The 22,469-nt window shown below is 47.8% G+C and overlaps 1 protein-coding gene across 1 annotated transcript in view; it reads left to right on the forward strand.

Moving 5' to 3' along the window:
- MYO7B (myosin VIIB) overlaps window positions 1-22,469 on the forward strand; it is a 90,684-nt gene that overhangs the window by 46,204 nt on the left and 22,011 nt on the right. The window contains exons 15-22 of the mRNA XM_011980508.1: window positions 526-624; window positions 3,479-3,573; window positions 13,054-13,138; window positions 14,561-14,779; window positions 16,038-16,208; window positions 16,826-17,035; window positions 17,169-17,333; window positions 19,791-19,918. Coding sequence (XP_011835898.1) covers window positions 526-624; window positions 3,479-3,573; window positions 13,054-13,138; window positions 14,561-14,779; window positions 16,038-16,208; window positions 16,826-17,035; window positions 17,169-17,333; window positions 19,791-19,918 — 1,172 coding nt within the window. The remainder of the gene's footprint in view (window positions 1-525; window positions 625-3,478; window positions 3,574-13,053; window positions 13,139-14,560; window positions 14,780-16,037; window positions 16,209-16,825; window positions 17,036-17,168; window positions 17,334-19,790; window positions 19,919-22,469) is intronic.

The raw sequence follows: 22,469 nt of genomic DNA on the forward strand, positions 1-22,469 counted from the left end.
TCCCCTCGGCCTCCCGCTGCCCTCCCCGGCCCCAGCCTTGCCATGAGCCCTGTCCTTCCTCCCTCTCGCCTCCTCCCGCCCTGCCCTGTCCGTCTCCCAGCGCCGCGGAGGTGAGGGGCTTTCCCTGGGGTCCGGCAGAGCTGGCGGCCGCAGCGGTTCCTTCTGGACCGTGTCTGCAGTTGTACAGTAGACACGTTCTCTCCTACCGCGTCGGAGAGCCGAGGTGGGGCTAGAAAGCTACTGGGGCCCGAGGTTCTTCCTGTCCGGTCTGGAACTCTCAGCCATCCTGAGGCTGGGCCTGGCTGGGGCCGAGCGTCCCACAACACATGGAGGCCCCAGGCCCCGAGTTCGCTCCTCACCCCAACCCCTGCTCGAGGTTCCCGTTGTGCCTGTGCCTGGGCTGGGGCGCGGGCAGCCCCTGATGGGGGAGCCTGTGGGAGGAGGAGGAGGGAGACTCCACCCCCAGAGAGCCGCCGAGGGGTCTCTGCCCTCTATCCCACCTACACCCCCGTTTGGTCTTGGCAGCTGCGAGGCAAGTTCCGCCAGATGACCCTGGGCATCGCTGACATGTGGCTGCCGACAGACAAAGACTGGAAAGTGGGGAAGACTAAAATTTTCCTGAAGGTGAGACCCCCAGGAACCAGCTGGCCTTACGGCCTCCTGCAGCTCGTGGGCTTGTCAGCTCTTGCACCAGGCCCGGGGTCCATGGTCCATGTGCCCTGAGCCAATGGCACTGGGCAGCAGCTCAAAGCGTGGTCCCCACCCTCAGGGCACCCCTGGATGTAGAATGTCACGCTAGGGGACAATGAGGTAGTGGTGAGGGGACTGGGGAGGGCCAGCCCAGCCTGTGGAAGCCCAGGAGGCTTCTCAGAGGGGCACCTAGGGCAAGGCCTGAGGGTGCAGAGGAGGCGCCTTCCAGCCACGGGGCAGCACCCAGGAGCTCAGGGCGGTCTGCCGGTGTCCTGAGACCTGCCTCCATCATGCCGGGAACCACATCCTGCCATGCAGGCTTCCCCACACTGGGGCGGCCCAGCCTCTGCGGAGCCTGGAGGGCTACTGCTTTAGTGGAAGAGGGCTGTGTGTCAACTCCCCACAAAGTGACTTGTCCTTAGGAGGCTTGTGCGAGCATCACCGCCACCACCTGCCTCCCCCAAAACGCACAGGGAGCTGAAGTCACACAAAGGAAGCTTCGGGGCCCTCCAGAAGTGCCATTTGGGTCACAACCACTGAGGAGGGAACCTCCCTGTCCCCTAGCCTTCTAAGCCTCGGCGGGCCAGCACAGTGAGAGGGAAGAGGAAGAGCTGGGAGCAGAGTTGGGAGGACGCTTTACCAGCTCGCCGGAGCCCCCACCCACCCCTGCTGCCCCTTCCTCTTCCCCCATAGTGCCTGCCCACCTGCCCGCATGTGTCCTCAGAGGGCCCTCCTGGCCCCAGCCCTCTAATCGGTCTGTCTGTCCTTTTGACTGTGCAATAGTCAGGCTGTGCTGGGGCTCAGAGGCTAAGATGTGCAGGAAGAAACCGAGTGGCTTCCAATTTAGTGGGGGAGGCAAGGCCAGCAGAGGAACCATCTCAGGGCACGGTAGGTTTGTCATAAATGTCTCTTATTATTTTGAGGTGTGTTCCTTCAATACCTAGTTTATTGAGAGTTTTTCTTTTTTTAACATAAAGCGATGTTGAATTTTATCGAAGGCCTTTTCTGCATCTATTGAGATAATCATGTGGTTTTTGTCTTTAGATTTGTTTATGTGGTGAATTATGTTTATTGATTTGCGTATGTTGAACCAGCCTTGCATCGTGGGGATGAAACCAACTTGATCGTGGTGGATAAGCTTTTTGATGTGCTGCTCGATTCAGTTTGCCAGTATTTTATTGAGAATTTTTGCATCGATGTTCATCAGGAATATTGGCCTGAAGTTTTCTTCTTTTGTTGTATCTCTGCCAGGTTTTGGTATCAGGATGATGCTGGCCTCATAGAATGAGTCAGGGAGGAGTCCCTCCTTTTCAATTGTTTGGAATAGTTTCAAAAAAAAAAAAAAAAAAAAACAGGTATCAGCTGTTCTTTGTAATACTGATAGAATTCAGCTGTAAATCCATCTGGTCCTGGGCTTTTTTTGGTTGGTAGGCTGTTTATTATTGCCTTAATTTCAGAACTTGTTACTGATCTATTCAGGGATTCAACTTCTTCCTTGTTCAGTCTTGGGAGGGTGTATGTGTCTAGGAATTTATCCATTTCTTCTAGATTTTCTAGTTTATTTGCATAGAGGTTTTTGTACTATTCTCTGGTGGCTTGTATTTCCATGGGCTCAGTAGTGATATCCCCTTTATCATTTTTTATTGTGTCTATTGGATTCTTCTCTCTTTTCTTCCTTTTTAGTCTAGGTAGTGGTCTATTTTATTAATTTTTTCAAAAAACCAGCTCCTGGACTCATTGATTTTTTGAAGAGTTTTTCGTATCTCTATCTCCTTCAGTTCTGCTCTAATCTTGGTTTTTTCTTGTCTTCTGCTAGTTTTGAAATTTGTTTGCTCTTCGTTCTCTAGTTATTTTAGTTGTGATGTCAGGGTGTCGATTTGAGATCTTTCTAGCTTTCTGAGGTGGGCATTTAGTGCTATAACTTTCCCTCTTAACACTGCTTTAGCTGTGTCCCAGAGATTCTGGTATGTTGTCTCTTTGTTCTAATTGTTTTCAAAGAACTTCTTGATTTCTGCCTTAATTTCATTATTTACCCAGGAGTCATTCAGGAGCAGGTTGTTCAATTTCTATGTAGTTGTGTGGTTTTGAGTGAGTTTCTTAATCCTGAGTTCTAATTTGATTGCACTGTGGTCTGAGAGACTGTTTGTTGTGATTTCAGTTCTTTTGCATTTGCTGAGGGTGCTTTACTTCTGATTATGTGATCAGATTACTCACTTTTAGAGTAAGTGCCGTGTGGCACCGAGAAGAATGTATACTCTGTTGTTTTGGGGTGGAGAGTTCTGTAGATATCTATCAGGTCCACTTGATCCAGAGCTGAGTTCAAGTCCTAAATATCTTTGTTAATTTTCTTTCTTGACTATCTGTCTAATATTAACAGTGGGGTGTTAAAAATCTCCCACTATTATTGAGGGAAACATTTTTATATTGAAACAAACATGGGGCTTTTACACGGTTGAAGGCAAATGTCACATGAATTTTGGGAAATAAAACACAATTTCAGGAAAATTTTGTGCCCCCCCTTGAATTCTTCAGAGCAGAAATGAAGGATGCCAGATTGAATTAGCAAGAAGAAAGAGCTAATGTGGGAAGTTCTTGGATTGGGGTGGGAGGTACAGTTGCAGCTCCTGTCTCTGAGCAACATGAAGGTCACTTTGAAGGCCCCCTTCTTTGGCCTGCCCTCCTGGGAGGAGCCTGAGAGATGCTACCTTCGGGAGACAGAGCCCAGGCCCCAGGCAGGGGCTGTGGGGTGAGGGTGAGCAGCCTGGTGACGGCGTCTCTCCCATTCCAGGATCATCAGGACACTCTGCTGGAGGTACAGAGAAGCCAGGTGCTGGACAGAGCGGCGCTCAGCATCCAGAGAGTCCTGCGGGGCTACAGATACAGGTGCCGGCCCTGCCCCAAGGCCCATCTAGCCCACTCCTGCCCACAGTGTCCCCACACAGACCTGCAGCCCACAAACCAGGATCACATGTTCCTGCTGGGCCCTCCCTGGGGTTACTGAGATCTTCCAATGCCTTCCAACCAGGGACACTGCAACCTGTGTTGGCCAGAGAATTCTGATACATTATTGGAATGTTTGGAAAAAACACAAAACACTCCATATGCAAGAGACGGGAGCGGAATGAAGGGCCAGCCCTGCTCTCAACCAGGGTTTGACGTTCCCCTTCAATTATGTCAGTGTATGGGTTTGGGTTGTGAGGCAATTTGCTTTTGGAGGGAAAAGAACCCTTGGCTTGCCTGCGTTCCCTGTTCAGTAAGAGGGTACCGCCCGAGTTGTAATCCAGGATCAGTGGATCAGCAGCGCTGCTGCCTTGCCCCGCCCTCACCTGGGTTCCTGAGCCACCATAGCAAGGGCTGGAAACCCAGGCATGAGAACGTGGGAGAAGACAGCCAGCCCCGGGAACAGAGAATGAGGGGGCACAGATCAGGGCAGGGAGCAGGGAGCTAGGGCCCACAGCTAGAGAGGCAGCTCTGCTGCTGCGAAGCCGGAGGCCAGCTCAGGGCCAGCCGCTGGTGCTGCTGATCTCAGGACAACAGGCCACATCTGACCAAACAGGCCCACTGACTCCCAACATTTTAAATTAAGCTTTTTGTTTTGAGATTATTGTAGATTTACATGCAGTCGTAAGAAACAGTATGAGATACCGCCGTATACTCTTCACCCATTTCCCCCGGTGAAAACGTCTTACCTCCCATGCCTCCCTCCCTCACACCCATCCCCAGCCCTGCTTAACCCTGGCAACCTCTAACCTGTTCTGCATTTCTAGAATGTTGCCATTGCACAAATGTTATATACATGGAATTATACAACATGCAGTCTGGGGTGGGCTTTTTTCACTTGGCATGTTTCTCTGGAGATTCATCCAGGTTATTGCTTGCATTAATATTTATTTATTTATTTATTTGAGACAAAGTCTCGCTCAGTCAACCAGGCTGGAGTACAGTGGCACAATCTTGGCTCACTGCAACCTCTGCTTTCCAGGCTCAAGCTATCCTCCGGCCTCAGCCTCCAAAGTAGCTGGGACTACAGGCACCTGCCACCATGCCCGGCTAATTATTGTATTTTTTGTAGAGATGGGGTTTCGCTATGTTACCCAGACTGGTCTTAAACTCCTGGCCTCAAGTGATCCGCCCGCCTCAGTCTCTCAAAGTGCTGGGATTACAGGTGTGAGCCTCTGCGCCCAGCCAGTATTTTGTTACTTTTTATTGCTGGGTAGTGTTCTATGGGATGGATACACCACAGTTTGTTTAACCATTCACCTGTAGAAGGACATCTGGGCTGTTTCCAGTTTTTGGCTTCGATGAATAAAGCTGTTATGAGCGTTTATGAGATTTTTGTGAGAACATCAGTTGCCATTTCTCTGGGATGTATGCCCAGGAGTGCAGTTGCTGAGTCATACGGTGGTTACAAGTTTTGTTTTCTAAGAAACTGCCAAACTGTTTTCAAGAGTGGCTGTACCGTTTTACATTCCCACCAGCAGTGCCTGGCTGACTCAGTGCCCCTGCATCCTCACCAGTATTTGATGTTGTCATTGTTTATTTTAGCCCTTCTGATAGGTCTGCGATGATCTCTCATTGTGGCTGTCCTTAACATTCCCCAATGTGGAACACCTTTGTGTGTGCTTGTCATGTATGTGTCCCCTCTTTGATGACCTGTCTCTGCATGTTGCTTGCCTGTTTTCTAGTTGGAGTCTTTGTTGAGTTTTGAGAGTTCTTTATATAATCTAGATACTAGTCCTCTGTCAACTATGTGGTTTGTGAATATTTTCTCCCAGTCCGTAGGTTGTCTGTTCATCCTCTTAAGAGCCCTTTGCAGAGCGAAAGTTTTTAATTTTGGTAAAGTCTAATTATCAAAGTTCTCTTTCATGGATCATGCTTTTAGTGTTGAGTCTAAGAACTCTTTGTCAAGATTTTCTTTTGTGTTTTTCTAAAAGTTTTGATAGTTTTAAATATGTTACATGTAGGTCCATGATACATGCCCATTTTGAATTAATTTTTGTATATAGCCTGACACTTAGGTCAAGGTTCTTTTAAATTTTTTTCCTATGGTTGTCTCCCCAGTATTATTCATTTTAAAAAGTCTATCCTTCCTTCAGTGAATTGCTTTTACATCTTTATCAAAACCTACTGGTGTGGGTCTGTTTCTAGGTTCTGTATCCCATTCCATTGGTCGATGACTCTATCCCTCCACAATGCCACAGCATCTTGTTTATCGTAGTTATATAATAAGTCTTAAAGCTGTGTAGACTAATTCTTCCCACTTTTCTTCTTCAAAAGTGTTTTAGTTATTCTAGTTCCTTTGCATTTCCATGTACATATAAAAATAATCTTGTCTATATCTACAAACAAAACCTTGCTGGGATTATTGATAGTAATAGGCTTGTATAGCAATTTGAAAATCAGTATCTCTACTAAATCCATCTTCCAATCCATAAACATGATATGTAGCTCCATTTATTTAGATATTATTTGATTTCACGTGTCCGTGTTTTGTAGTTTTTAGCATATAAACCCTGTACATGTTTTATTAGATTTACATGTTTTTTTAGTAATTGTAAATGGTACTGTATTTTTAATTTTGACATTGGCATATTCATTGCTAGCAAATAGAAATATGTTGGATTTTTGTGTGTTGACTTCATATCCTGCAGCCTTGCTGAGCTCACTTTTTATAAATTCCTTAGAATTTTCGATGTAGATCATCTTGTCATCTGCAAATAGGGGCAGTTTTCTATCTTTTTTTTTTTTTTCCCCGAATCCATATGTCTTTTATTTCCTTTTCTTGCCTATTGCAGTGGCCAGAACATCCAGTATTATTCGGGTGGTGAGAACAGATATATTTGCTTAGTCCTTTATCTTAGGGGGAAAACACTCAGACTTTAACCATTAAAGATAATGTTAAGGCTGAGGCGGGCAGATCACGAGGTCAGGAGATTGAGACCATCTGGCTAGCACTGTGAAACCCCATCTCTACTAAAAAAAAGAAAAAATTAGCCAGGCGTGGTGGTGGGCACCTGTGGTCCCAGCTACTCGGGAGGCTGAGGCAGGAGAATGGCGTGAACCCAGCAAGCAGAGCTTGCGGTGAGCCGAGATTGCACCACTGCACTCCAGCCTGGGCGACGGAGCAAGACTCTGTCTCAAAAAAAAATGTATGTATATATGTCAGTGTGTGTGTGTGTGTGTGTTTATAATGTTAGCTGTAGGTTTTTCGTTGATGCCCTTTCTCAAGTCAAGGAAGCTTCCCATATTCCTAGTTTTCTGGGTGTTTTTATCACGAACAAGTGTTGAATGTCAATTTTTTTTCTGCGTCAGTTGATAATGATATGTGATTTTTCTCATTTAGCCTTTTAATGTGGTGGGTTACATTTCCTGATTTTTAAATATTGAACCAGCTTCGCATCCCTGGAGGAAACTCCACTCGGTCCTAGTGTATAATTCTTTTTGACGTTGCTGAATGCTGTTTGTTAATGTTTCATTAAGGATTTTTGTATCTATATTCATGAGGTCTGAGGATTTTTTTTCTTTTGTCTGGTTTTGGTATCAGAGTAACACTAACTTCATAAAATGAATTAGGAAGTGTTTCCTCTTCTGTTTTCTGGAAGAAATTATGTAGAATTGATGTGATTTTTCTTTAAATGTTTGGCAGAAATCTCCAGTGAAAATATCTTGGCCTGGGAATTTTTTTATAGGGAGTTTTTAATTATGAATTCAATTTATTTAATAGTTATAGGAATGATTCAAATTATTTTATATTGAGTGAGTTGTAATTTGTGCTTTCTGAGGAACTAGTCCATGTTATCTAAGTTGTCAAATGTGTGTATGTCAATTTGTTCATAGTATTCCGTTATTATCCTCTTGAAATCTGCAGACTCTGTAATGATATCCCCTGTGTCATTCCTGATATTTGCAATTTATGTCTTCTCCTTTTTTTCTTTGTCAGTCTTGCTAAAGATTTGTCAATTTTCTTGTCCTGGCCGGGCACAGTGGCTCACACCTGTAATCCGAGCACTTTGGAGGCCGAGGCAGGCAGATCACTTGAGTTCAGAAGATTGAGATAGCCTGGCTAACAGGGCGAAACCCCGTCTCTACTAAAAATACAAAAATTAGCTGGGCGTGGTGGCAGGTGCCTGTAATCTCAGCTACTCAGGAGGCTGAGGCAGGAGAATTGCTTAAACCTGGGAGGTGAAGGTAGTGGTGAGCTGAGATCATGTCATTGCACTTCAGCCTGGGCAACAAGAGTAAGATTCTGTCTCAAAAAAAAAAAAAAAAAAATTCTTGTCCTTTTCAAAGAATCAGGCTTTAGTTTCATTACTTCTTCTCTAATTATTTTTAATTTCCTTAATTTCTGCTCTTTTATTATTTTCATCCTTCCAACTTTGAGTGTATTTTACCCTTCTTCCTCTAGATTCTTGAGGCAGGAGATTAATTATTAATTCAAGGCTTTTCCTCTTTTCTAATGTAGAGTGATATAAATCTCTGTCTTAGCACTGCTTTAGCTGTGTTTCACAAATGTTCACATGTTATACTTTCATTTAGTTCAATTTCATTGACTTTCATTCAGAAAAAAATTAAATTTTCCTTGAAATTTCCTCTGCGAAAATGTAGAAGTATGTTGTTTAGTTTTCAGTGTTTAGGGATTTTCCTGTTATCATTTTGTCTTTGATTTCTAGTTTGATTTCACTGTGGTAAGAGACACACTCTGTATGAATTAAGTTCTATTAAGTATGTTGAAGTTTCCTTTGTGGCCCAAGATATGTCCTCTCCTGGTACAGATTCTAAGGGCACTTGGAAAGAACATATATTTCGCTGTTAATTCGGTAGTGTGCTCTGAAAAATGTCAATTAGATCTTGTTAGTTGATAGTGGTGTTGAAGTCTATATTATTGCTGATTTTCTGTCTATGTGTTTTATCAATTGTTGAGAGAGTCTCTAATTATGATTGTGGACTTGCGTTTTCCATTTCAGTTTTATCATTTTTGCTTCACATATTTTGTAGCTCTGTTGTTTGGTGAATACACAATTAGGATTGCTATGTCTTGGTGGATATGCTTTTTATTATCATGTGATATCCTTCTCTGTCTCTGGTTATCTCCTTTGCTCTGAAGTCTACTTTATCTGGTATTAATATAGCCACTCCTGTTTTGATTACTATTTACATGATCTATATTTTTCATCCTTTTACTTTCAGCCTACCTATATAACTGTGTGTTAAGTGAGTTTCCCATAGACAGTATGTAATTGGGTCATGGTTTTCGATCCATTCTGCCAGTGTATGTCACTGGCATACATTAAATTATCCCTTAACATCGTCAACAGATTCTTGGAAACTATGACTTCCCAAGAATATACAGCAGGTGTTCGAATATCATTGTTCCCTTCAATGTGGTTTCATTATAATGTTGATGAGAAAACAGTTGGTTCCATCACATATCGTCTCACTCAAAGCCTGTTTCCAAGAAGGTATCAACAACATTGAGGACCTACTGTATTTAGGCCTTTTACATTTAAGGTGATTATTCATGTTAGAGCTCAAGTCTGTCATTTTATTTTTTGTTTTCTATTTTTTTCCTCTCTCCTTTGCGTTTGTATGTTTTCTTTTTCCTGCCTTTCTATGACTTATTTAAAAATTTTTAAGTATTTCATTTTGATTTATCTGCAATGTGTTAGAGTGTATGTCTTTTTTATAGCTTTCTAAAGCAGTTGCATTAGGTATCATACACATATTATACACATACAGACAGAAGGTATCTACTGGTGTCATCATTTTACCACTTCCCGTGAAGTATAGAAACTTTACCCCCTTTTATGTCCATTTACCTTCTCTCGTGTGTAATACAATTTTCTTAAATATTTTCTCTACATACATGTAGAGTGACATCAAAACGTGTTGGCCAGGCACAGTGGCTCATACCTGTAATCCCAGCATTTTGGGAGGCCAAGGCAGGAGGATCACTTGAGGCCAGCAGTTCAAAACCAGCCTGGTCAATGTAATGAGAACTCGTCTCTACAAAAGAAAAATACAAAAATATCTGGGCATGGTGGTGCATGCCTGTAGTCAGCTATTTTGGGAGGCTGAGGTGGAAGGATCCTTGAGGCCAAGAGTTCAAAGGTATGGTGAGCTCTGATGACGCCACTGCACTCCAGCCCAGATTACAGAGTGAGACCCTGTCTCCAACAAAGAAAATATAGAAAGGAAACAACAACAACACCACTTTCTTTGCTCATCTGTAAGAAGAAACTCCTGGCTGGGCAAGATGATTCATGCCTGTAATCCCAGCACTGGGAGAGGCGGAGGCAGGTGGATCACTTGAGCCCAGGAGTTCAAGACCAGCCCGAGCAACATGGTGAAACCTCATCTCTACTAAAAATACAAAAAATTAGCCAGGCATGGTGATGTGCGCCTGTAGTTCCAGCTACTCAGGAGGTTGAGGTGGGAGGATTACTTAAGCCTGGGAGGTGAAGGTTACAGTGAACCGAGATTGCACCACTGTACTCCAGCCTAGGCGACACAGTGAGACCTTGTCTCAAAAAAAAAAAAAAAAAAGCAACTCCTCATCCATTCAGGTTTGGTCATGAGATTGCAGCAAATCAGCCACATCTTCAGGCTCCACTTCTAATTCTAATTCTCTTGCTATTCCCACTACATATGCTGTTTCTTCCTCCACTGAGGTCTTAACCCCTCAAAGTCATTCATGAGGATTGGAATCAACTTCTAAATTCCTGTTAATGTTGATAGTTTAACCTCCTCTCCTGAATCATGAATGTTCTTAGTGGCATCTAGAATAGTGAAAGCTTTCCAGAAGATTTTCAATTGACTTTGCCCAGATCTATTAGAAGAATTACTATCTATGGCAGCTATAGCATTATGGTATTTATTTCTTAAATAAGACTTGACAGTCTGAATTACCCTTTGATCCATGGACTGCAGAATGGATGCTTTGTTCACAGTCATAAAAACATTAATCTCCTTGTACGTCTTCATCAGAGTTCTTGGGTGGCCGGGTGAATTGTCAATGAGTGGTAATATTTTGAAAGAAATCTTTTTTTCTGAGCAGTAGGTCTCAATGGTGGCCTTAAAATATTCAGTAAACCATGCTATAAATAGATGTGCTGTCACCCAGGCTTTGTTGTTTCATTTCTAGATTACAGGCAGAGTATCTTTAACATGATTGTTAAGGGCCCTAGGATTTTCAGAGTGGTCAATTAGCATTGGCTTCAGCAGTTAGCAAAGTCGCCAGCTTCATAAGCCGCTAGCTTCATAAGCCGCTAATAGGAGAGTCAGCCTGTCCTTTAAAGATTTGAAGTCAGGCACTGACCTCTCTGTACCTCTCTGTTACCTATAAAAGTCCTAGTGGCATCTTCTTCCAATATAAAGCTGTTTTGTCTACACTGAAAATCTGTTAGCCTGGCGCGGTGGCTCACGCCTGTAATCCCAGCACTTTGGGAAGCCAAGGCCGGTGGATTGCAAGGTCGGGAGTTCAAGACCAGCCTGGCCAATATGCTGAAACCCCGTCTCTACTAAAAATACAAAAAAATTAGCCGGGCATGGTAGTGGGGGCCTGTTGTCCCAGCTACTTGGGAGGCTGAGGCAGGAGAATTACTTGAACCCGGGAAGCAGAGGTTGCAGTGAGCTGAGATCGTGCCACTGCACTCCAGCCTGGGCGACAGATTGAGACTCCATCTCAAAAAAAAAAAAAAAAAAAAAGAAAATCTGTTGTTTGGATAATTTGCTGCAGCTTCTCCATCAGCACTTGCTGCTTCACCTTGCATTTTTATGTTATGGAGGTGGCTTCTTAAACCTCATGACCCAAACTTTGCTAGCTTCATACTTTTCTTCTGCAGCTTCCTCACCTCTCTCAGTCTTCACAGAATTGAAGATAGTTAGGATCTTGCTCTGGATTGGGCTTTGGCTTAAGGAAATGTTGTGGCTGGTTTGATCTTGTATCCAGCCCATGAAAACTGTCTCCATGTCAGCAAGAAGGCTGTTTCACTTTCTCATCATTCGTGTGTTCACTGGAGGAGCACCTTCAGTTTCCTTCAGGAACTTTTCCTTTGTATTCACAACACGGCTGTTTCGTGCAAGAGACCTAGCTTTTGGCCTGCCTGTCTCAGCTTTGGACGGGCCTTCCTCACAAAGCTTAATCATTTCTCACTTTTGATTTAAAGTGAGAGACATGAGATGCTTCCTTTCACATGAACACTTAGAGGCCACAATAGGGTTATTAACTGGCCTAATTTTAATATCGCTGTGTCTCAGGGAACAGGGAAACAGAAAAGACAGAGAGAGATGGGGGCACTACTGGTTGGTGAAGCAGTCAGAACACACACATTTATTTCCCATCTTATATGGGTGCAGTTTGTGGTGCCCCAAAATAATTCCAATTGTAACATTAAAGATCACAGATCGTTATAGCAGATGTAATAATAATGAAAAATGTGAAATATTGCAAGAATTACCAAAACGCCATACAGACATGAAGTGACCACATGCTATTGAAAAAATGATACCAATAGACTAACTCAACACACGGCTACCACAGACCTTCAATTTCTAAAAACACAGTATCTGCAAAGTGCAATCAAGCAAAGTAACATCATAATAAACTGAGGCATGCCTGCAGCTCTGTATGCACTGAGCTTGCCTGGGAGTGACTCCGCCTTGCCAGAGCCCAGCTTTCAGGTTTTCTTCTCCGTGTCCAGCCCTGGGTTAGTGGCCAGAGGAGGGGCATCTGCAATAAAAATGTAGAAGTAAGTTTTATCCCTTTATAGCTTTTTGGGGGTAGAGAGAATGAGGAAGAATTTTCTGATACCTTAAAAAAACTGGACTGTCAGCAGGACACAGTGGCTCACTCCTGTAATCCAGCACTTTGGGAGGTCGAGGTGGGTGGATCACTTAAGGTCAGGAGTTTGAGACCAACCTGGTCAACATGGTGAAACCCCATCTCTACTAAAAATACAAAAATTAGCCAGGCGTGGTGGCAGACACCTGTAATCCCTGTTACTTGGGAGGTTGAGGCAGGAGAATTGCTTGAACCCAGGAGGCAGAGGTTGCAGTGAGCCAAGATCGTGCCATTGCACTCCAGCCTGAGCAACAAGAGTGAAACTCCGTCTAAAAAAAAAAAAAAAAAAAAACAACTGCACTGTCATCTTCCACAAATTTGGGTTGCTGATAGTAGATTTTTTGTTCCAATGCCTGTGCATCTTTTGGTCTGTAACACCTTTTGAGAAAGGATTGTACATACTCATTTTCCCCAATATTTTACTATCCTTTTTCCCTTCCAAAGCAGCAAACCAGTTTTTCTGCCCCAGAGGCTTTCAACCATCTGGGATTGTTAAATGTGTGTGACTTGTGTTGCCATTCTAGGAAGGAGTTCCTGAGGCAGAGGCGGGCAGCCGTGACCGTGCAGGCCTGGTGGAGAGGCTACTGCAACAGGAGGAATTTCAAGCTGGTGAGAGAACTCGCTGGGACAGCTGGGCCCGCGGGTAACAGTAAGAGACAGATGTGTAAAGTTTGTTTCTCTGAATGAGAGACCTCAGGCAGGAAGGATCAAATCACTCATAGACGTGGCATGCAAATTTAAAATGATCGGACCTCAGCATCCCATAGTCTCTTCTTAGTGTAATCTCCAGCCCCATGGTCTGTAGGCTTCAAAATGTTTTGCAGAACATGGGATATCTTCAGAGCTAGACTAGGTGTCCTGCTGTGGAATTGAATAACTCCTGTCTTTTCCCAACTTACAAGCAACAAAATGAGCAAATGGATTGATTTGTTTCGAGTACTTTTTCCTAATTTTTCTCTTAACCACGGGCATTTGCTAATGAGTATCTGCTCAAAGCAATGAACTAGAGTAACTATGGCTGTGCCCGTGTCACTTGGCCGCTTTTGTCATGGATGTGACTGGTGGTGACGTGAAATGGTCACATCAGCAAGACTGGCCCAGCCCGCCTGCGTTCCATGCCCACCAAGGGCACGATAGTAGCTGGCCTGTGTGGAGCAGTTCCTTGGGGCCTATTGCTTCGCATACATCATTTTATTTAATATAAAACCAACTCTGTACGTCAAGGAACTGAGACATAGAGGAGCTGAGTGGTTTTCCCGAGAGCGTGAGACTAGTGAACCGCAGAGCTGGGGTTTAGATGAGAGGACTGTGACTTCCAAACTCTTAAACCAACCCGTTGGGCGGGTCTTTAGGAAGCTCAGGGACTGCTGTGGCCCAGGGGATGTCTGCTTCGCTGACATGGCGTTCATCCGTTTCTTACTGCACTTTTACTTTCAAGATGCCCTGAGGGATTTGCGTGGCCACAGGCCTCCGCACAGGCACGCTCACCTGTGGACAAGTGAGCTGCATTTGGCTGGCAGATGTGGACAGCAGGGCCTCGGGAATCCACTCTCCTATTTCACCCACGTGAAATACACACCACTTCTCTCCATCCACGGCCCCAAGGAGGCCACTTTATTATTTATGCTATTTTACACATGCTTATTTAGCACTTATTTGCACGTCAGGCTCTGGTCTAAGCACTTTACAAGCAATAACTCACTATTCTTGTGTTCATAGGTGTGTACCATTCTAGCACCAGCCCTTTGCCAAAACAAAACTAACTGTAAATCTATCTTGCACTATCTCCTGAGGAGCACCCCTCTCTGTTCCCTGGGGAAGGCCTTCTCGCCCCTGAGCCCGCCTCCCTCTGCTCCCCGCTGAGCCCGCCTCCCTCTGCTCCCCGCTGAGCCCGCCTCCCTCTTCTAGCACCTGAGCCCGCCTCCTCTTCTCCCCGCTGAGCCCGCCTCCCTCTGCTCCCCGCTGAGCCCGCCTCCCTCTGCTCCCCGCTGAGCCCGCCTCCCTCTTCTCTTCCCTGTTTTGCCTCCACAGATCCTCGTGGGCTTTGAGCGCCTGCAGGCTATCGCCCGGAGCCAGCAGCTGGCGAGGCAGTACCAGGCCATGCGGCAGAGGACGGTCCAGCTGCAGGCCCTGTGCAGGGGATACCTGGTGCGCCAGCAAGTCCAGGCCAAGAGGAGGGCAGTGGTGGTCATTCAGGCCCATGCCAGGGGCATGGCTGCCCGACGCAACTTCCAGCAAAGGAGGGCCAATGTAGGTGGTCACCTGGCCTCTTGGGCAGGTGGGGCTGACAGGGGCCCCGGTGGGCGAGGGCAAGAAGAAGGAACGAGCAGCTGTGTAGACAGCTCACCAGAAGCACTTTGGAAAATCCCCGGCACAAGCCAAGATGTTAAAATCTGTTCAATTAAGAGCACAGCGAGGATACAGTACACAAGAGGCAAGTTAGCAGGCACCTGGGCTGAGATGTAGATATCACGAGAGACACGCCCTCCTCTCCCTGTTCACAGTCAGTTCTACGTGGCTCTGCAATGGCTGGGGAGCTGCGGCCACCACCCAGGAGCACGCAGGGTATAGCACGGGAGAGGCAGCAGGTCAACAGGATAGTCTTAGCCTTGAACCTGGAAGATGAGCTCAGGTCCCCTCCCTTTCACCTTGGAGATGAGTTTTGGGACAGGGATTGTCGGTCCCCTGGAAGGTGCAACAAACCTGAGCCAGACAAGGTGAGAAAGGCCCAGTTCCATGGAAGAGAGCAAAGTGCCCTGGCTACTGGGCTGTGTATGACAGCTCAGGGGACAGAAATATTAATACCAAGGGGAGCTGCTGAGTATCTGGGAGGCTTGGAGGACAGGGAGCAGGGGGACAGCACCAAGGAAATAACCCCATTTCCTCCATCGAATACTCGAGACTCAGCCTTCATACTTGGCTCTTTGTAAGTTGTGATAAGGCAAAGGGGCCAGGATGACATTGACTTTTGCTCCATGAATGAAAACCTGGTCTACGGAGCACACTGCTAATACAGTGAACAGGGCAGGTGAGAGGATGCACCCACAGACATGTCAGCAGTGTGCTTCTGCACCCGCGTGCCCCCAGCTGGCTGCAAAGCCGTCTGATCTGTGACTTCATTACTCCAGCCCCTGGGGACCTGTCCTGGTGGACCCTTGATGCCTTTGAATGAAGGGACCAAGTGGTCCTGAGCAGTGGTTGTGCAGCTGGGTTCCTAGGGGGTTCCCGGAGTTTGAAGGGGTGCCTTAAGGACCATCTGAGGGTAGGGACAAGCCAGCAACCTCCCCTCTCCGGAGCTCTGACTGTCACTGGGAAAGGGAAAGCTCTGACTGGTTGATCTCCAACCACCCTGGCTGTTAAAATCTGTTGTTTCAGAGCAGAATACTGATCTGGACAAATGATGGCAGGATGAGGCTTACTTGGCTTCTGGGAGGTGCTTGCCCTGTGGGGTAGGCAGGGCTGGACCCCCTGAGCCCTGCTTGGTAAACTTCCCCCACAGGGTATGCAGGCGCCGCTGGTCATCCCGGCCGAGGGGCAGAAAAGCCAAGGCGCTCTCCCTGCCAAGAAGCGCAAATCCATCTACGACACCGTCACTGACACGGAGATGGTGGAGAAGGTGTTCGGCTTCCTCCCTGCCATGATTGGGGGCCAGGAGGGCCAGGCCCCGCCGCGCTTTGAGGTAACACAAGCCTGGTGTCCACAATCCGCCCCAGGAAGCCTGCCCTGTCCGTGAACTCAGCCCACCTCTCGGTTCCCTGAGAAGCCAGAGTGGTGGCCAAGTGTGTGGTGCAGGCCTGCTGGTCCTGCACGGACAAGGGGAGCGTGCGTGGGTTCTGTGGTCAAAGTCTTTGAGTCAGGCAGGCTTCCCACCTGCAAGACTTCCTACAGCCTTCTCTACCAATGCTACTGGGCTCCCCGTCACACGGCATTCCCCGTGTATATCTGACCGCACCCGGGCACCCCCAGAGCCCCTTTGAGGCCGCTGCTCTGCAGTGTGGCTGGGGAAGCTGCGGTGAGGATGGTGCATGCGGTAGAGGACAGTGTCCGAGCATGGGGCCAGGAGGGGAGAGGGCAGGAGGAGCCCTGCCCCTGCCCAGCAGGCTGTGGAGAGAGCCCTGTGCTGGCACACAGCAGCCCGCCTGAGCCCACTGAATGTGGGGATGGGTGGTCTCCAGCACCTGAGGGAGCAGGGTAACGCCACAGCCCCTGTGCTGCCCGGCCTGCTGGACAGCCAGCTGATAGGTTGGTTGGTATCTGAAAGCCCTGCTGACCCGTGTTCTCCCTCACTGGCCCCAGGATCTGGAATCAAAGACCCAGAAGCTGCCTGAGGTTGACCTGGACACAGTCCCCATGGTGGAGGAGCCTGAGGAGGATGTGGATGGCCTGGCCGAGTACACCTTCCCCAAGTTCGCCGTGACTTACTTCCAGAAATCAGCCAGCCACACGCACATCCGGCGGCCCCTCCGATACCCGCTGCTTTACCACGAAGATGACGCTGACTGCTTGGTACCAGGGTTCACTGGCTTCTAGTGGCTCAGGCCAGCCCCGAGCCTGGGGTCTGAGCTATGACTCAGGGGAAGAAGGAAGGGGCTGGAGTCACCGATGGGTTCCCACTGGGCCTTCTGTCTTATTTCCCCAGGCTGCCCTGGCCGTGTGGAACGTCATCCTGAGGTTCATGGGCGACCTCCCAGAGCCAGTGCTGTATGCCAGGAGCAACCAGCAGGGCAGCTCCGTGATGCGGCAGATCCATGACACACTGGGCAGGGGGCACGGTGCCCAGGCTCTACAGCACAGATTTGCACAGGCAAGTGGGGGGCAGCAGCGGGCAGAGGAGGGCGACACCTGCCAGGTGCCTACTGGGGCCCAGTCCCTGGGGCAGCTGGACAGGACGGAGAGACAAGACCTGGAGCCCTCTCCTCAGCCTCACCCACTAAACCCAGCCCCCAGGTCATGGCGCGGGTGCTTTCAGTCTTGAGTCATGCTCAGGAGCTCATGAACCCCCACCCCGGGCTCTTTGAATTATACAGTCATTAACGGAGAGGGTGCCCTGGACTCTGAGTATTGGGTGTGACTTGAGCCAGATTCAGATGCACAGAACAATAATAATAACAGGTGTTATTGACTGACAGCCTGCTATGTGCCAGCTGCGTCTCTTAATTCAATTCCCAGGTGGGCCAACCCTACAAGGTAGGGATGACTATGTTTGTTTATAGCTAAAGAAACGAAGAGCTGAAATGACCTGCCCCCAGTTGCAGTGGACATGTGTATGTGACCTGGGCTTTGAATCCATTCTGCTGAATTCAAAAACCGAGCTCCTGACCCATGGTCTACCCTGCCCTCTAATGAAAGTTAATTCACATCCATTTTTGATCAAAATCCTTCCTAAGGTCCATTTCCATGTTGTAATCTTAGTGGAACTAACCAAGAACTGTCCAAAGGAATTACACAGCAGTGACAGCACTCAGTGGCCCGCCAGTGGCAGGAGCCCATGACTGCTCCATGTGCCAGGTGACCAGCTGGGACTTAGCTCCATACCTGTGGGGTCCTGTGTGCAGACTAACTGCATGGGAATCTAAAGGAGCCTGCAGCCCCATCACATGGCCAACTTTGTCTGGAATTACAGAGAAGCTGCCCAGGCCCAAGCCCTGACTCCTTGATCTCTGGAGGTATGGGCTCTGCCAGAGTGTGTCAGATATCTATAGCTGTGTAACAAATTACCCCTCCAAACCTGACTGCTTAAAATAGCACACGTTCATGATCTCACACAGTTTCTGAGGGTCAGGAGCAGCTTAGCTGCATAGTTCCAGCTCAGGGTCCCTCATGAGGTTGCTGTCAAGCCGTCCCCTGGGGATGGTGTCATCTGAAAGCTTGACAGCTGGAGAAGCTGCTCCCAAGAGGGCTCACTCACATGGCTGTTGGTGGGAGGCCTCAGTTCCTTGTCACGTGGGCCTTTCCACAGAGCTGCCTGGGCATCCTCACAACGTGGCTTCCCGCAACGTGAGCAACCCAAGAAGGAAGGCAAGAAGGAAGGTGCAAATGTCCAGTCTTGGAAGTCACATACCTGTGGCTGTGGGAGGGGCCCACACAGGGCAGGAATTTCAGGATGCAGGGATCACGGGGGCCACCTCGGAGGCTGGCAGCCACTCAGAGTAAAGACTCTGGGAGGCAGTCCAGCCAACCAGCACCTCTGGAGGGTGGACATGGGGGGAAGCAGGACTGGCTTCCCAGAGGTCAGATCTCAGGTTTTCTGTCCTGCACCTATTTGTTAAGTACCCATGATGTGCCCCAGGCACAGAGCAGTGAGCCCAGCAAGCCTTGCTGCCCTCACGGACTTTGCCAGTTCATGTGTTTCATGGCCAGCCCCTGCATGGTAAACCAGCTTTGACGCACCCAGGAGCTAATGCCTGGCCCTGGACCAGGCTGACCCCCCACGCAAGCTCAGTCCCACACGGAGCTCCAAGTTTGGCAGCAAATTCTTCTCATGACACCATCATGAGAAGGGGCGGCCTCTGCCTAAGGAGAGCAACAGATCGTAGTGGCTGACAGCCAGTCCCTCCCTCCCACCCGGCTTCTTAACCCTGGCTCTTAGGATCCCCGGCAGAGCACCTTGCAGTGGCAGGACATCCTGCTTCATCTGCCATCTTTACTGAGAATGACCATGGCCTGGGGCTCTCCTAAGCACCTGAGCGCAGACCCAGTCCCACCTCCCAGGGGTTTACTGGGGAGGGGCACAAGCTTTGGGATCAGAACAGCCCTGAGCCCCTCCCTGGGGACAGGTGACCCACTGAGCAGCTTTTATCCAGTCTCTTGCCTTCCCTGAGCCTCTGATTCCACACCTGGAAGTGAGCATGGGACATGCACCTGTGTGTGTGGCAAAGCTCCACCGAGCTAAGGGACTGCGTGGTGCTTTATAAATCGGGCCAAGAAATGGCTGGGTGAGAGGCACATGTGCTCCACCCCAGGGGGCTGTGGGGTCAGCATCACTGAGGTGAGCCCAGGCTCACCTTCCTGAGGGAACTGTCTCCCTCCACAGAGATCTGGCCGCAAGGACAAGGGAACCAAGGATATCTCCTCCATGAAGCTGAAGCGGTCCTCCCGGATCACGGGCCAGGTGAGCCCAGGGCACAGAATCTCTGCTCCCAGCTCTGTTGCTGGCCTGCTGCAGGGTTCCAGTCTATTGCTTCCCTCCCTGTGCACCAGTTTCCTACTTGGCAGATGGGGAGAATCATAGCTGTCCTGATGGCTGCTTTTGGGTTTCAAGGTGGCCAGCCAGCTGAACATTGGAGAGGAGACATTGGAGCCTGATGGCCTTGGTGCAGACCGGCCCATGTCCAACCTGGAGAAGGTGCACTTCATTGTGGGCTACGCCATCCTGCGGCCCAGCCTCAGGTCAGTGCCCACTCCCATCCCAACCCCATTCAGAGCATCAGATCCCCTTGCTGGCTCTCAGCCCATGGCCACAGCCTCCCCCACCACCCCATGACACCTCCCTGTCCTGCAGCCTGCAGGCTGGGTCTCAGGACAGCAGATGTCATGGCCACCGAGGGTTCTCTATGTGCTCTGCCTTTTAAAAAGCCATGAGTAAAACCCGGTTTTAGGAAAAGAGTCATCATGGACCAGCGATTCCTTTTAGAGCAGGCTGTAGTGTAGGGCCCTGTAAATGAATGGCTTCCTCATTTGTATTATATATTTTGTGCTTTATATACAATTTGCTTTATAGGAATGGGTTTCTATACCAATTAGAAGAAACATGTATAGTCAGCCTGCAAACACTGCAGTTACCCTCCATGTTGGCTGAATGCGTAGAAGCAGAATTCAAAGATACAGAGGCTGATTGTTCACTGCTTTAAGGGACAGACTACTGTGTTTTAGGGGTTCACTCACTTTAGGTTAATACTTTAAATGAAATTTCGGAAACTGTTATTATTTCTTCACATATTTTTTCTACCTCATTCTATCTCCTTTCATTCAAAATCTAATTAAGCCTCTGTAAAATTATTTTATATTGTTATTCAGGTACCTATGGGTCTGCTTATCTTTTCTTTTTTCTCTGTGTTCTTTAGATTGAATAGTTTCTATTGACCTGTCTTCAAATTTACTGATCTTTTGTCTTCCCCAGTCTGCTGTCATATCCATCCAACAAATTTTTTATTTCAGATATTGTATTTTTCAGTTCTAGAATTTGTACTTGGGTCTTTTTTATATTTCTGTGCCAAGATTTCCTATTTATTCATTCACTATGAGCATTGTTTCCTTTATATCCTTAAGCAGAGTTACAGTAGTTTTTAAATCTTTTCTGCAAATCCAATACCTGGGTCATCTCAGGGTCAGTCTCTATTAACTGTCTTTTCTGTTGAGAATGGTGGTGTGTTTGTTTCCTCATATATGTGGCACTTGACTGTTTTTTCCTCATAAGTCTAGTGCTTTTGGGTTGTATCCTGGACATTGAGGATGATATGTTAGAGACTCTGGATTCTGTTATACTCTTTCAAAGAGCATTGACTTTTTATTTTAGGAGGCAACTACCTTGGCTGGACTCAAACTGTGTCTCTACCAGGATGAGCAGAAGCTAGAATCCCTGTTTAGTTATTTTAGCCTTGGCTAGAGTACCTGGAGTCTGCTCCACCATGCATGTCAGGGACCAACCAGAGATTTGGGAAGATTTTTATGTGCAAAGTTTAGGACTCCTCTGATTCTCTTTATTCCAAGATTTCCTTTCTCACTTTCAAGCTGCTGTGGGTACCCCAAACTCTCTCCTCTGGTTCTTCAAGCCAGTAAGACTACAGGGCTCCTACTCAGATTTTAGCTGCCTGCATGACACTAGCTGGCCAAGTCTTTTGACTTAGCTGGTTCTAATTCTTTCATGGTTAATCCTCACTGGCCACCACACCCTCCAATATGGCAGACACATAAAAGTTGTGTTTGAATGATGTGTACTTTGGGTTCTTCAGACACCCCCTATAGGCACTCCCATACAGTGCTGGTGTCCAGCAGTGATACTGTCCAACACTGATCCCTTGAGACTTCCTACTGACTCTAGGCTGAAGTGGAACATCCCACAGCCTCTTCCTGCTGGGGTCTTCTAGAAAATGGGCTGCCTGCTTGTGCGGGATCCCATCTAGATGCCTGAAGCTCAGCTCCTTCCATGACATCTTTTGGTCAGCAGGAAGCTCATGCCTGCCCAACCATACAGTACATGTGTAGCTCCCATCTCCTGTCCTCTCTCCTCCTGGCCCATCAGGATGGGCTCAGAATTCTCCAGGAGCAAGCAGGCACTAATCTGTTTGTTCATGGAGGTCCCTAACTCCAGGGTACAAAAGTCAAGCACTGGCAAGAACTCAGTCAACAGGCTCTATTCTAGTACCCTGGGAGGTGGCAAATGGGCTTCTGGAGCTCAGCAGGCATCAGATGGGGAGTGACATGGGTCTCTTCTCTGGCAGCCCCCATCGCTCTTGGCAGTTCTCCTGGGGTCCCCCTCACCACCCTCATCACTTACAGGGAGTAGAAATGGGCCACAGATCTCTCTACCCCCATGAAGTCCCTTCCAGGATCACATTCCAAATTTCTTATCTTCCCTTATGCAGGCTGGAGGTGGCTTGGTGGCTGCACTAGTTCTGCCACCTTTTAGTCAATCCCACAAGAATGTGTATCTTTAGAATGTTGGATGTGAGCATCCATTTGTCCTTGGCTGCGGGGGCTTGGTGAAATTCCCAAAGCAGATGCCCCGTTCCACATCTGTCACACATTCCATACACACTCGCTCGTTACCCACTCTGGGTCAGGCCCTAGCCTGAGGGCTGGAGACAGAGATGAAGACTTAGGTCTGTCCTGGAGGAGCTCACCCTTTAGTTGGGGGGCACGAGAGGACCAGGAAATTCACAACACCCGTATGGGCTAAGATGGAGGTCTGTTCAGGGCTCCACAGGGGCACCAGGGAGGA

Source organism: Mandrillus leucophaeus, unplaced genomic scaffold (assembly GCF_000951045.1).
Source record: "Mandrillus leucophaeus isolate KB7577 unplaced genomic scaffold, Mleu.le_1.0 Scaffold213, whole genome shotgun sequence".
Taxonomy (NCBI): Eukaryota; Metazoa; Chordata; class Mammalia; order Primates; family Cercopithecidae; genus Mandrillus; species Mandrillus leucophaeus.